General features: G+C 41.7%; 1 protein-coding gene across 1 annotated transcript in view; it reads right to left on the reverse strand.

The window, feature by feature from the left end:
• Positions 1–15,989, reverse strand: part of ascc3 (activating signal cointegrator 1 complex subunit 3) — a 522,713-nt gene that overhangs the window by 122,216 nt on the left and 384,508 nt on the right. The window contains exon 30 of the mRNA XM_080192820.1: positions 15,569–15,711. Coding sequence (XP_080048946.1) covers positions 15,569–15,711 — 143 coding nt within the window. The remainder of the gene's footprint in view (positions 1–15,568; positions 15,712–15,989) is intronic.

Raw genomic sequence — 15,989 nt, forward strand, 5'->3', positions numbered from 1 at the left:
CCCTCATTATTTCACAGACCTCTATAATATCATCCTAAGCCTCCTAAGCCCCAAGGAAAAAAGTCCCAGTCTATCCAGCCTCTCCTTATAACTCAAACCATTAAGTCCCAGTATCATCCTTATAAATCTTTTCTGCACTCTTTCTGGTTTAGTAATATCCGTTCTATAATGGGGTGACCAGAACTGTACATTCCAAGCATTCCAAGTGTGGCCTCACCAATGGCTTGTACAATTCAACAAGACGTCCCAACTCCTGTATTCAATGTTCTAACCAATGAAACCAAGCATGCCAAATGCCTTCTTCACCACTTTGTCCATCTGTGACTCCACTTTCAAGGAGCTATGAACTTGTACCTCTAGATCTCTTTGTTCTGTAGCTCTCCCCAACACCCTATCATTAACTGAGTAGGTCCTAACAATATTAGACAGAAATTGAAGAATGTAGATTGGGGGCAGATGTTTGAGGGCAAATCAACATCTGGCACATGGGACGCTTTCAAGTGTAAGTTGATAGGGATTCAGGGCTGGCACATTCCTGTAAGGATGAAGGATAAGTATGGCAAGTTTTGAGGATCTTGGATAATGAGAGATATTGTGAACTTAGTCAAAGAGAAAAAGGAAGCATGTGTCAATGTTAGGAGGCTGTGAACACAAAAAGCAAGTGTGGAATACAAGGAAAGCAGAAAGAAACTTAAGCAAGGAATAAGGAGGGCTGAAAGGGGTAATGAAAAAACATAGGCCACAGGATTAAGGAAAATCTCAAGGCTTTTTAAACATATATAAAGAGCAAGAGAGTAGCCAGGGTTGGCCCACTCAAGGACAGGGGAGGGGATCTATGCGTGGAGCCAAAGGAAATGGTTGAGGTATTAAATGAGTACTTCATGTCAGTATTCACCCAAGAGAAGGACTTGCTGGATGATGAATCTGGGAAAGGCTGTGTAGGTAATTTGAGTCATGTTGAGATCAAAAAGGAGGTGGTATTGGGGTTCTTCAGAAACATTAAGGTAGACAAGTCCCCAGGGCCTGATGGGATAGACCCAAAATACTGAGAGAGGCAAGGGAGGAAATTGCTGGGGCCTTGAGATAAATCTTTGTATCCTCAGTGGCTACAGAGGACGTACGAGAGGATTAGAGAATAACCAACATTGTTCCTTTATTTAAGAACAGTAGCAAGAATAATCCAGGTAATTTTAGGTTGGTGAGCCTTATATCACTGATAGGGAAATTATTGGATAGGATTCTTTGAGACAGATTTACTCTCACTTGGAAATAAGTGGATGTATTAGTGAGAGGCAACATGATTTTGTGAAGGGGAGGTCTGGTTTCACTAACTTGATCAAGTTTTTTGAGATAGTAATGAAGATAATTGATAAGGGTAGGGCAGTGGATGTTGTCTACATGGACTTCAGCAAGGCCTTTGACAAGATCCCTCATGGTAGACTGGTGCAGAAGGTGAGGTTGCATGTGATCAGAAGTGAGCTGGCAAGGTGGATACAGAATTGGTTTGGTCATAAAAGCCAGTGGATAGCAGTGGAAGGGTGTGTTTCTGAATGGAGGGCTGTGACTAGTGGGATTCATCAGGGATCAGTGCTGGGGCCTATGCTGTTTGTAATATATACAAATGATTTGGAGGAAAATGTAACTGGTTTGAATAGTAAGTTTGCGGATGACACAAAGGTTGGTGGATTTGTGGATAGCGACGAGGATCATCAGAGGATACAGCAGGATATACATTGGCTGGACGCTTGGGCAGAGAGATGGCAGATGGAGTTTAATCTGGACAAATGTGAGGTAATGCGTTTTGGAAGTTCTAATACAGATAGGAAATATACAGTAAATGGCAGAACCCTTAAGAGTATTGATAGGCAGAGGGATCTGGGTGTACAAGTACACAGGTCACTGAAAGTGGCAATACAGGTGGAGAAGGTCGTTAAGAAGGCATGCGGCATGCTTGTCTTCACTGGCCGGGGCACTGAGTTTAAAAATTGGCAAGTTGTGTTGCAGCTTTATAGAACCTTAGGCTGCACTTAGAATATTGTGTTCAATTTTGGTCGCCACATTACCAGAAAGATGTGGAGGCCTTACAGAGAGTACAGAAAAGATGTTGTCTGGTATGGAGGGCATTGGCTATGAGGAGAGGTTGGAGAAATGTGGTTTGTTCTCAGTGGAATGACGGAGGTTGAGGAGCGATCTGATAGAAGTCTACAAGATTATGAGGGGCACGGACAGAGTGGATGTTCAGAAGATTTTTCCCAGGATGGAAGAGTCGATTACTTGGGGTCATTGGTTTAAGGGGCAAGGTTTAAAGGAGATGTACAAGGCAAGTTTTTTTTTTACACAGAGGGTGGTGGGTGCCTGGAACTCGCTGGGGGATGGTAGCGGAAGCAGATATGATTGTGGTGTCTGGACAAATACATGAATACGATGGGAATAGAGGGATATGGTTGCTGAAAGGGTAGGAGGTTTTAGGAAAGTTGGGCAGCATAGTTTGTGCAGGCTTGGATGGCCAAAGGGCCTGTTCCTGTGTTATAATTTTCTTTGTTTATTGTTTGTCCTGCTGTGGTTCAATCCATCAAAATGCATCACCTTGCATTTATTTAAATTAAACTCCATCTGCTATTCTTCAGCTCACTGGCCTAATTGATCAAGATCCTGTTGCAATTCTAGATAACCTTCTCCACTATCCATTCTGCCATCAAACTTGATGTCATCTGCAAACTTACTAACTATGCCTCCTAATTTCTCATCCGTTTAAAGTGTAACCATGAGACTTAAAGACACAGTTAAATCATGGAGAAAAGCACTTTGGAGAAAAGCTCTTCAAACCCCTGTTAAGTGAAAGAAAACACAGAGTGAAAAACTGTGCTCTCCAAGCCCTTCTTTCTCCAGGGTTTGGTGGCCTACTGACTATGGTTATGGGACCTGCAAGTCAGACACCAAGCTCAAATCCCACAATGGCAATTCATGAAATTGAGTACAACATATCAGTGATGGGATAGCATTAGAAAAATAATCACAAAAGTTCTGTCATCATTCTAAAAACCCAATTGGTTTATCGATGTCCTTCAGGAAAAGGAATCTACTACTCTTACCTGGTCTCACCTACACCTCATGCCAGTTCCACACTAGATGGTTAATGCCCTTAGGACAACATGGAATGGGCAATAATTTCTACTTGCCAGTATCACCCTGATCCCAAGGACAAATAATAAACAAAACACTTTACCCCATTGTGGAATCTACTCAACTGATTCTCACAAGACAACTACAGATAAAACGTCCAAATTGATGAGAGAGATTTTCAACACTCAAGTCCAAGACATCACTCCAGAATACTACCCCCTTGCTCCAACTTTACAAACCAAACTACTAAACTGTGATCTGTTCAAGTGATGATGCATTTATGGTCCCAAGCTCACAGGAACAATTATGCAATATAGAGTATACGGCTATCTGTGTGTCTCTTTATTCTTATATTGCTTAATCCCATTTTAAAAGGCTTTAATCAATATTATGTGACCCACTTCTGCTGTGCATCTGTCCATTTACTTATTATTTTATACAGATTCTTATTTTGGAACTGCCTCATTCTGTCACCTTTCTTAATCATAAACTTTTCACTCTTTGGTCTGCTGATAATGGAGAATTTTAGCTTGTATGCACTCAGACAGCTGCTTCCCCATATGCCTTGATGGACATTTTTACCTGTCCAATAGAGCTCTACAATTTAGAAGCACAGGGGAGGCTACCTGATCTATCATATTTGATCTATTGTTTTTCCTAGATCAATCCAAAACTAAGCCTATTGCATTGTGTGAAGGGTGTGGAGAGTCTGAAGAAGGATCTAGATAGGCTGGGCGAATGGGCCAGGAACTGGCAAATGGAATTTAATGTTGGCAAGTGCGAGGTGGTCCACTTTGGTAGGAATAATGGTAGGAAGGATTATTACTTACGTGGCGAAAAACTACAGCAGGCAACGGTGCAGAGGGACCTCGGGGTCCTTGTGCATGAGTCGCAAAAACCCAGCTTGCAGGTGCAGCAGGTGGTCAGGAAGGCTAATGGGATGCTGGCCTTCATAGCGTGGGGGATTGAATATAAAAGTAGGGAGGTCTTGCTGCGGCTGTATAGGGCATTGGTGAGGCCGCAGCTGGAGTACTGTGTGCAGTTTTGGGCGCCGTACTTACGCAAGGATATTTTGGCCTTGGAGGGAGTGCAGAGGAGGTTTACTAGGCTGATGCCGGAGTTGAGGGGGTTGAGCTATGAGGAGAGGCTGAATAAACTAGGCTTGTACTCGTTAGAGTTTAGAAGAATGAGGGAAGATCTCATTGAGACGTATAAAATGATGAATGGGATGGATAGGATAGAGGTGGAGAGACTCTTCCCGCTCAGAAAGGATAGTAGGACTAGGGGGCACAGCCTCAAGATAAAGGGGGGGCGGTTTAGAACGGAGTTGAGGAAGAACTTCTTCACTCAAAGGGTGGTGAATCTCTGGAATTCTCTGCCTGTTGAAGTGGTGGAGGCTACCTCGCTAAATATTTTTAAGACGCGGGTTGATGGGTTTTTGATAAGAGAGGAGATTAAGGGTTATGGGGAGAGGACGGGAATGTGGAACTGAGCCACGACAGATCAGCCATGATCTTATTGAATGGCGGGGCAGGCTCGAAGGGCTAGATGGCCTACTCCTGCTCCTATTTCTTATGTTCTTATGCTCATTGCTCTCTGTGTAGTTTTGTATCTTTCTGATGATTCCATAATTGAGTTTATACTCGTATTCCCCAATTTCTTTTCCAAAATGCATTTTCCCGTACTTCTCTGCATTAAATGAGGTGGCATGGTAGCACAGTGGTTAGTACTGCTGCCTCACAGCGCCAGGGACCGGGGTTCGATTCCCAGCTTGGGTCACTGTCTATGGGAGTTTGCACGTTCTCCCCGTGTCTTCTGGGTTCCCTCTGGGTACTCTGGTTCCCTCCTACATTCTGAAAGACGTGCTGGTTAGGTGCACTGACCAAACAGGCACCGGACTGTGGCCACTAGGAGAATTTCACAGTATTTCATTGCAGTGTTAATGTAAGTTTTCTCATGACTAATAAACTTTAAACTGTACCTGCCACTAATCTACCAAACTGTCTATGTAAATCAAAAGTGCTGAATCTATTGTTACTGACCAATGCGCCACAGAATATCACATTGAGCTGTCATTCTGATGTCATGGAGTGTGCTTGAATCTTGGATTTTCTGATTCTCAGGTGAGAATGCTATCAACTGAGTCAACCTGACCTCAGGTTCTTCCAGTAATCCGAGCAATGTGGTCCATCAAAGTGGGGGCAGTATAAATTAGCATTTTTATTATGCTATGCCACTCGTTCTCCTGCAAACATTTATTATACATTTTCCTTAAACTGTTCTAGTGTGATTGTAAATCATTCCGCTGCAATATCTTATCTCTGGTCAAATTTACAATGCTGTATTTACTGACAAGGGATGATGGATGGCAAATCCTAGAAACAGTTCAATTAAAACAATTGAACAAGAATTTCCAAGATGATTTCAATATGTACTTTAATTACTTTTAAGGAAAATATTGTTTTCAGCAGTTAGAGATTTGTCCGCAGTCAATCAACCAGTTTGTAGATGATTGAAATTAAATGTCAATAAACATCAGTAAGCTTTATGAAGATTGACACCTGTGCTTGTCCCCAGCATCACAATTGTGAAATACAGCATTCCAACACAAACCTCTTATTGATCAGGACAGGCTGCTTGCATTTGAAGCCATGAAAGCTTTAACTCAATGCTGTTAAAGTAGCAGGGTGTGATAACACAGTGACCTCTGAAATTCAATATGACAAGATTGTCCTTAAATAAACCAGCCGCAGTAAATGTGTGCATGTCTTTGAACATCAAACAGTGGAAATCAAATTAGCACCGCACCTTTGCCTCATGACTATTTAGTAAGACGTCTCACAACACCAGGTTAAAGTCCAACAGGTTTATTTGGTAGCAAACGTCTCTAGCTTTCGGAGCGCTGCTCCTTCATCAGGTGAGTGGGAATTCTGTTCACAAACAGGGCATATAAAGACACAAACTCAATTTACAGAATAATGATTGGAATGCGAGTCTTTATAGCTAATCAAGTCTTAAAGGTACAGACAATGTGAGTGGAGAGATCATTAAACATAGGTTAAAGAGATGTGTATTGTCTCCGAACAGGCACAGTTAGTGAGATTTTGCAAGTCCAGGCAAATCATGGGGGTTACAGATAGTGTGACATGAACCCAAGATCCCGGTTGAGGCCATCCTCATGTGTGCGGAACTTGGCTATCAGTCTCTGCTCAGCAACTCTGTGCTATCGTGTGTTGTGAAGGCTGCCCTGGAGGACGCTTACCCTAAGATCAGAGGCCGAATGCCCGTGACCACTGAAGTGTTCCCCAACAGGAAGAGGACAGTCAAGGCTGTTGGCAATCACCAGGCAAGACTGTTCTCTTCCTGTTGGGGAACACTTCAGTGGTCACGGGCATTCGGCCTCTGATCTTCAGGTAAGCGTTCTTGACACATGACAACGCAGAGTCACTGAGCGGAGACCAACAGCCAAGTTCCTCACACACGAAGACGGCCTCAACCAGGATCTTGGATTCATGACACACCACCTGTAACCCCTATAACTTGCCTGACTTGCAAAATCTCACTAACTGTCCTGTCTGGACACAATACACATCTCTTTAACCTGTGCTTAATGCTCTCTCCAATCACATTGTCTGTACCTTTAAGACTTGATTAACTGGAAAGACTCGCATTCCAATCATTATTCTGTAAATTGAGTTTGTCTGTTTATATGCCCTGTTTGTGAACGGAACTCCCACTCACCTGATGAAGGAGCAGCACTCTGAAAGCTAATGGTGTTTGCTACCAAATAAACCTGTTGGACTTTAACCTAGTGTTGTGAGACTTCTTACTGTGTTTACCCTAGTCCAATGCCAGCATCTCCACATCATGACTATTTTATCTGTGTCATTAGCTGCAAAAGTCCTTCATAGAACCCAAATCAAAAGCCTTTTCCCAGAGAAAGGTTGAGATGTGGTGTGCCAAATAATCAGAGAAAGCTACAACAAAGTACTTTTTCTCCCTCAAGTCCATCAGTTTTTACGATGTTAACTTGACTGACAGGAGAATGTGGGGCCCAATTTTCTTTTGGATGTTTAAGTTTATCTTAAAAGTAAATATAAGCAATTGTGGGAGAATGACTAGGGGAAAAAAATAGCAACCAATCATTCTTTCCTTTTTACCAGCACGTTGAATAAAATGAGTTCATGAATCTAAGCCCAAAAATTGCTGTTAGGTTTTTTCAAACCTCAAAGAGAAACTCTTGCACTAAGTTTTGAATTCAAGGTTGAAACTGGAGTTTGTTAATCTATATCTGGCCAAGTAAGTTGAAGGAGAAGTGACTAGGACAACAATGCAATTGATAATTTAGACGTACCTTAGGTAAAAATAATAATTATAAGTTAATAATAATATTTTAATAAGCAAGTAATGCAGCTTTTGTTCATCTGAAAGACTGTAATTATCTGTATTTGAAGAAAACATATAAATAAATTAACTGCACCAATGCGTCACATCATGATAAAACGTGGTATTAATATTTAGTAACTGTTGATTGCACCAGATGTGAAGCATTTCTGAATATTTCAAAGTCATTATTCCTTACAAACAAATGTTACATGTCAAACATTACTAAATATTTTAGAAAGTGTTGTAGCTGAATCTTCAGAGCATCTGTGAAGTTATTCCCTTATTGTTTTCCTGGAATAAATAGCCATCTGGAGTTCGCTTCAAGCTTTCTTGATTGATCACAACCAGAACAACGTTGAAACCCACTCATTGTTACCCCATTTAGTGTTTCTTTTAAATTTGGCTTTCAAACAAACCCTGAGATGTTGCTGCAGGAATTCACAGTGGGTCCACATTTTGATATTTAATTGGGCTGTTGCAATACTCCATTGCTATGAAGGTCCTTTACCATTGTCCTAAAGTCTGTGCTATAAACAGACAGGTAGGTGCAATTACTTTGGTGATCTGCCCCTTGTTCAGTAATTTTCACCAAGCATTTGAAGGAACATTTATAATTGCACCAATAATTTTGAGAGGCTGTGCCCATTAAGTTAAACGAGTATCAACTTAAACTGCTAGATTTGATTTGAAAATTATACACATGATTCTCAATTAGTTCCAAAGTTTGGAGCCTACAAGGCCAGAAGCTTGAATGTTAATTTTAGACTAATAGTTTCCATTAGATTGCCAGAGATTCATTCCTTTAAGCAACAGGAAAATCCTCTAAAATCATTAAAAAAACTGGACATAAAGAAATAATATGCCATTGATATTTAAGAATTTAATAATTAAAATGTTAATCTTGTGACAATTCCCACCCCATATTGCAAACTGTTTGTACAGAAACTTTTTTATTTGTTCACAGGATGTGGGCATTGCTGGCTGGGTTTATGCTCATCCTTAATTGCCCTTGAACTGAGTGGCTTGCTAGGTCATTTCAGGAGGGAATTTTAAGAATCAATCACATTGTTATGGTCTGGAGTCACATGTATGCCAAACTTATTAAAGATTTGCAGATTTCCTACTCTAAAAGACATTAGTGAACCAAATGGGCTTTTTTTTCCCAACTATGGACAATGGTTTCATGGTCGTTATTAGACTTTCAATTCCAGATTTTTCCAGATTCAAATTTGCAGCCAATGAGGGATGATAAGTGGATTCTGGTGCAGTGACCTTCTGCAAGCGAAGTTGGCAGTCCTAGCTGTCTTACCAATGAGGTGCTGCTGAAAGCTAAAATACAGCAACAGCCAGGAAGGTTGGGGGCACCGTCAATATGAGGGGAGTGGTTTCCACTGTGTTAGTTCCTTGATGATTAGAGACATGCATCTTCAGGAAATCCTCATGCAACGGCAAGACTGTGACATGGGAAGACTGCTATTTTAAAACTTCAATTCTCTCGGAGCTCTGATCGCCTGCTGTGAAGCCACCTCCTCTTTGTTGCTGGGGTGTTGACACAGCATGATGCTGGCAGAAACCAGCAGCACCATGACACACTGATTAGCACTGCTGCCTCACAGCACCAAGGACTCAGGTTCAATTCTGGGGTGGGTCACTGTCTGTGTGGAATCTGCACTTTCTCCCCGTGTTTGCATGGGTTTCCTCTGGGTGCTCTGGTTTCCTCCCACCGTCCGAAAGGCATGCCAGTTAGGTGCACTGGCCATGCTAAATTCTCCCTCAGTGTACCCGGACAGGCACCGGAGTATGGTGGCTAGGGGAATTTCACACAGTGAAGTGTCAATGTAAGCCTACTTGTAACACAAATAAACCTAAACTTAAAACTTAAATACCCTGTGGAGTGAAAGTTGCCACTAATTAGTCATAAGAACATAAGAAATAGGAGCAGGAGTAGGCCATCTAGCCCTTCGAGCCTGCCCCGCCATTCAATAAGATCATGGCTGATCTGTCGTGGCTCAGTTCCACTTTCCTCTCCCCATAACCCTTAATCCCCTCTCTTATCAAAAACCCATCAACCCGCGTCTTAAAAATATTTAGCGAGGCAGCCTCCACCACTTCAACGGGCAGAGAATTCCAGAGATTCACCACCCTTTGAGTGAAGAAGTTCCTCCTCAACTCTGTTCTAAACTGCCCCCCTTTTATCTTGAGGCTGTGCCCCCTAGTCCTACTGTCTTTTTTGAGCGGGAAGAGTCTTTCCACCTCTATCCTATCCATCCCATTCACCATCTTATACGTCTCAATGAGATCTCCCCTCATTCTTCTAAACTCTAACGAGTACAAGCCCAGTTTATTCAGCCTCTCCTCATAGCTCAACCCCCTCAACTCCGGTATCAGCCTAGTAAACCTCCTCTGCACTCCCTCCAAGGCCAAAATATCTTTGCGCAGGTGCGGCGCCCAAAACTGCACACAGTACTCCAGCTGCGGCCTCACCAATGCCCTATACAGCTGCAGCAAGACCTCCCTACTTTTATATTCAATCCCCCTCGCTATGAAGGCCAGCATCCCATTCGCCTTCCTGACCACCTGCTGCACCTGCAAGCTGGGTTTTTGTGACTCATGCACAAGGACCCCGAGGTCCCTCTGCACCGTCGCCTGCTGCAGTTTTTCGCCCCGTAAGTAATAGTTCTTCCTACCATTCTTCCTACCAAAGTGGACCACCTCACACTTGCCAACATTAAATTCCATTTGCCATTTCCTGGCCCATTCGCCCAGCCTATCTAGATCCTTCTGTAGACTCTCCACACCCTCCGCACAATTTGCCGTTCCCCCAATCTTGGTGTCATCAGCAAATTTCGACACCCTACACTCGGTTCCCTCCTCCAGATCATCTATATAAATGGTAAAAAGCTGAGGCCCCAGCACCGACCCCTGGGGCACTCCACTAGTCACCATCCGCCAATCCGAATAGCACCCGTTGACCCCCACTCTCTGCCTCCTATTTGACAACCAATCCTCTATCCACGCTAACACCCTACCCCCAACTCCATGTTGTCACTCGACAACCTTAATTGGCATCCCACCACAAATGCATGTGTTCCTTCCATCAGATCCAATCTGTGTAAAAATATGCTGGAGGTGAGAACAAATTGCCAAATTGACCCAGTCATTTTCTTTCCCATACCAACACGCTACAAATTTCCACAGTTGCTACAAATCTCTCACTCTCCTATCAGCATAAAAAGTTTATCTGAAATTTTAATTACTTTTTGTGGGAAGAAGTTTTTGGCATGTGTCCCAAGCTTACCTTGTGTTTTTGTTCTACTGTCAGATTAATTTGAAGTGAAGTTCCAGATTTGCCTTTTTAATGCCAGTTACTATCATATACCTCAGTAAGACCCTCTTCCACTTTTTTGTTTTCAAGTTTCAAGAGCTCATATTTCTTCTGACTTTTTTTTCTATCATGACTCAGTCCTCTGACATTAGGAATCAGTCTCATGGCCCTTCCATGTAGCGCATCCCTTGAGTCTTAGTGATCAGAACTAATGCATTATACAGTTCAAGCACATTCTCTTCTGATGTATATTGAACATTTTTTGGCTGCAGAGTTCAGTGTTCGATTTAACTCGTTGACTAATGAATGAGATGATGCAATATGTTAAATAGCAATAACATTCACCCTCAGCTATGTCAGTTGTATGTTATCTGATCTTTTTGACTTGGTCAATTAATGCAGCAATAGTGTTGATGGATGTTTTGACGTATATTTATATTCACATTGTGCAGCTGCTGTAATCAATCAATCACTGAACTTTAAAACAACAGTATCCCGGTAAATTTACAAGTAAAGTTGATGAAATAATGGAGATTCAAAAGTTACCACCACAGAATGTTAACCATCAATCCCCACCACACTTCAATTCTTGCCGCGCGCACTCGTGTGTGTGTATGTGTGTACACAATTTCTTAATCCTAAGACTATATCATAATAACATAATTATAATTATGTTGCTGATACTTTAGGATAAATAATTCTTGTCACTTGGCTCTTAAGTAACCCACTGAACTCAGTTGCCGAGGCTGACTCTCTTTTACTGCTATAGGTGTGATGCTGGAAGATTGCTGAGATTTACCATTGCTTAAAAATAGAGAAAGGGATCGCTAAAGTAATTACATGCCATCATTACTTTCTCAGAAGACTAAGGAAATTTGACATGTTCGCTACGACTCTCATCAACTTTTACTGATGCATCTCAGAAAGCATTTCTTTGAGTTGTATCACAGCTTGATGTGGCTCCTGCTGTGCCCAAGACTGCAAGAAACTATAAAAGGTCATGAATAAAGCCCAGTGCATCACTCAAACCAGCCTCCCACCCATTGATATTATCTACTCTTCCCACTGCCTTAGAAAAGCAGCCAGTGTAATTAAGTACCTCACGCATCCTAAGTCATCAACAAACCTGGGAATATTACATTTGATTCCCTCATCCAAATCATTGGTACATATTGTGAATAGCCGTGGCCCAAGCACTGATTCCTGTGGGACTTCACTAGTTCACTGCCTGCCACTCAGATAAAGATCCATTTATTCCTACTCACCGTTTCCTGTCTGCTAACCAATTCTCAATCCATGCCAAAATATTACCCCCAATCCTATGTGCTTTAATCTTATACACTGTTTAAAAAGGGACTAATGTGGGATTCTATCAAAAGCTTTCTGAAAATCCAAATTCATTTTATCCACTGGTTCTCCCTTATCTATTCTGCTAGTTATGTCCTTGAAAAAATTTAGTAGGTTTATCAAACATGGTTTCCCTTTCATAAATCCATGTTGACATTGTCTAATCCCATTCCTATTTTATAAGTGCCCTGTTATCACATCCTTTATAATAGACTCTTTATAGGTAAACTGGATAAACTGGAGTCAAAGGTTGGCAGGCGAAAGTGTAACTGAACAACCGGCTACCTTTAAAGAAGAGATAGTTCTGGCACAGTCAAGTTATATTCTCATGAAAGAAAAAGGTGAACAAATCCTTTGCTGCCTAGATGCAAAAGGGATAGAGATCAAGATAAAGGAGAGAAAGTACGCTCATAACAGATGTCAGGTGGATAATCCAATTAAAAATCAGGCTGCATATAGAAGGTTCAGAGAGGAATTGAAAATAAAAACAAATAAGAGAAATAAATAGAGAAGAAACTGGCTGTTAATATAGAGAGTCCAGAAGTCTTCTATTGACATATAAATAGTAAAAGGGTGGCAAAAGGAGGAGAGGGGCCAATTAGGGACCAAAAAGTGGATTTAAAAAATAATCTCACAGAATGTAGGCATTGCTAGTTAGGTAAGCATTTATTTATTGCCAACCCATAAGTGGCATTTGAGAAGGTGAAGGTGAGCTGCCTTGTCGAACTACAAGACAGCATGTAGCGAAGGCACACTTAAACTGCTGTCAATAAGGGAGTTCCAAGTTTTTGACCCAGTGACAATGAAGAAATGATGGTATTGTTCCCTGTCAGGATGGTATGTGACTTGGAGGTGAACTTGCACGCAGTGGTCTTCTCATGCATTTGTTGACCTTGTCCTTCTAGTTGGTGGAGGTTTCAGGTCTTAGGTCTTGAAGATGCTATGGAAGGAGTCTTGGTGAGTTGCTGTAATGTATTGTGTAGATACACACTGCTGGTAAAAGAAGTGAATGTTTAAAGTGGAGGATGGGCAGGGGTGATGGTAATGTCATTGTATGAAAAGGAGGATGGTTTGATTCTTTTCTAGTTGGAAATGGTTATTGCCTTTTGCCTTTGATTTAGGTGGCACAAATGTTAGTTGCCACTTATCAGCGCGAGCCTAAATATTGTCCAGGTCTTGCTGCATATGGATACGGATTGCTTCAACATCTAGGAACATGAATTGTGCTGAACATCCCCTCTTCTGACCTTATGATGGAGAGAAGGTCATTGATGAAAGAAAATAAAACAAGCAAAAATGGAGCTATGATATTAAACAGTATCAAATCTGAATTGTTAAAATTATTAACCTTTGATTTATTATTAAGCAAAATCCCCCATCTGTAAATTGTGTTTGGCAATAGAACGCATGTGGTGGGTACACTCGATACCCCAAAAGAGTGCTGACACAACTGCAGATGGAGAAAGAACAGCTAGAACAGCGATTTTAGCTACAATCATGGCAAAACTAGCTTTGAAAAAGCAATGATGTAACTGAGAGTTAAGCACGCTTGGATTTTTGGTCAAGATGTAATTAAAAACAGATGCAGGCTGCAGAGTTACTGTGAACTGTGGCCTGGGAGCTGTGGGTCTGAAGCTTCCTGTGTTGACCAAATATTTAGAGTTAGACTTGATGGCACTGAGGTTTATTGGTTCTATGTGAGCTGCATGATATCTGAACCAAGCGTAGTAAGTCATTTATCAGTAACTTAATTGGCTGTTCGAGCAATGTGATCGGTTATGTCATTAGCTGGGTGCAAGAGAACGTCGTAGAAGAATGTGAGAAGTTTAAGATAAAGAAATGTGTTTGAACCTTTGTCATAGATAGAACGTTACAGCGCAGAACAGGCCCTTCGGCCCTCGGTGTTGCGCCTACCAATTAAGAAAAAAGCAATGACCCTCTAACCTAAACCATTCCCTTTCCATCCATAAACCTATCCATGGACTTCTTAAACGCCCCCAAACTTGGCGCATCTACAACTGCAGCAGGCAGGGCATTCCATACCCTTACCACCCTCTGGGTAAAGAACCTACCTCTGACATCCGTCTTATAACTACCACCCCTTAATTTAAAGCTATGTCCCCTCGTGCTAGCTTTCTCCATCTGAGGAAAAAGGCTATCACTGTCCACCCTATCTAAACCTCTAATCATCTTGTAATTTTCAATAAGGTCTCCTCTTAGCCGCCTTCTTTCTAACGAAAACAACCTCAAATCCCTCCGCCTCTCCTCATAGGACCTTCCCTCCATACCAGGCAACATCCTGGTAAACCTCCTCTGCACCCTCTCCAATGCCTCCACATCTTTCTTATAATGTGGGGACCAGAACTGTACACAATACTCCAAGTGCGGCCGCACCAGAGTTTTGTACAGTTGCAACATGACGATGCGGCTCCGAAATTCAATCCCCCTACCAATAAACACCAAGACACCGTATGCCTTCCTAACAACCTTATCGACTTGATTTCCAACTTTCAGGGATCTATGCACATATACACCTAGATCCCTCTGTTCGTCAACACTATTCAGAGTCCTACCGTTAGCCCTATACTCTACACATTTGTTATTCCTGCCAAAGTGAATTACCTCACACTTTTCCGCATTAAACTCCATTTGCCACCTCTCGGCCCAGCTCTGCAACTTGTCCAAGTCTCTCTGTAAACTATGACAACCCTCTTCACTATCTACCACTCCTCCGACTTTGTCTGCAGCGATAACCTGAGAGATCAACTATCACTAGAAGAAGTGTCCTGAAGAACATCATCACAGAAGACCACGAGGATAAATTCTACCTTGGGAATGGACCTGGCCAAATATTTCTAAGAAGTCTCACAACACCAGGTTAAAGTCCAACAGTGAGCGCTCTGAAAGTTAGTGGCTTTTGCTGCCAAATAAACACGTTGGACTTCAACCTGGTGTTGTGAGACGTCTTACTGTGTTTACTCCAGTCCAACGCCGGCATCTCCACATCAAATCTTTCTAAACCATTTAGTATCTATTTTCACTGAAAGAATTAATGTTCAGTTAAAAGTTAAAGTCAGTAAGAGTTAACATTCAGTTAGAAGTAAAAGAGTTAAAGCGTTGCACCTGTTTTAAATTTGAGTTGGTACTTAAAGTTTTAGATAAAGGAAGATTGTTGAGAGATTTAAGAGTTGAGTCTTGTCCTTGTTTATCACATTAAACTGGAATGCTTGAAAGACTTTGAATTAGTTGCTGAATAATACAAGAGATATTTATAGGGAAAATCTGTGAATCCACTCTGCTCAGTCTGGAAACATTGATACTAATAACTCAAACTTTTTGAAAAAACAAAACAGCGGGTAAAACCTTTTGTTTGATTGGGCACTGTACCTCTCGTTCATCCATGTGCAGCCATTGTTTGGGGTCATCCTCTGCTGCTAGAAAGGCTATCAAATCCAAAGCTGTGAGACGAGTTTGACGTCTGGATGACACAAAGATCAGCACGGGCTTGGATGGGGAATGGCTCCGAATCGCTGTTTAAAAAAAAATAAACTATCTGAACAATTTGTGCAAGTCAACATCTAATGGTTTGTTGGTGATTTAGGAACAGGTGTGGTTGAATAGGCTGGGACAGATTTATTGTTCATTAATGTTTAGTACTTTGCGACTGTCAGGTTGTAATTAATCTGAGCAGACATGACTGGCCTTCTTCTCGCAATCAATACACACATTTATGTCATACAACTAATTAGCTCAGTCATACAGCTGTAATTAGCCTGACCCAAAATGATCTGCAACTGTCAGCTTGCTA

Source organism: Carcharhinus amblyrhynchos, chromosome 7, assembly GCF_965287045.1.
Source record: "Carcharhinus amblyrhynchos chromosome 7, sCarAmb.v2.hapA, whole genome shotgun sequence".
In the NCBI taxonomy this organism is placed as follows: domain Eukaryota; kingdom Metazoa; phylum Chordata; class Chondrichthyes; order Carcharhiniformes; family Carcharhinidae; genus Carcharhinus; species Carcharhinus amblyrhynchos.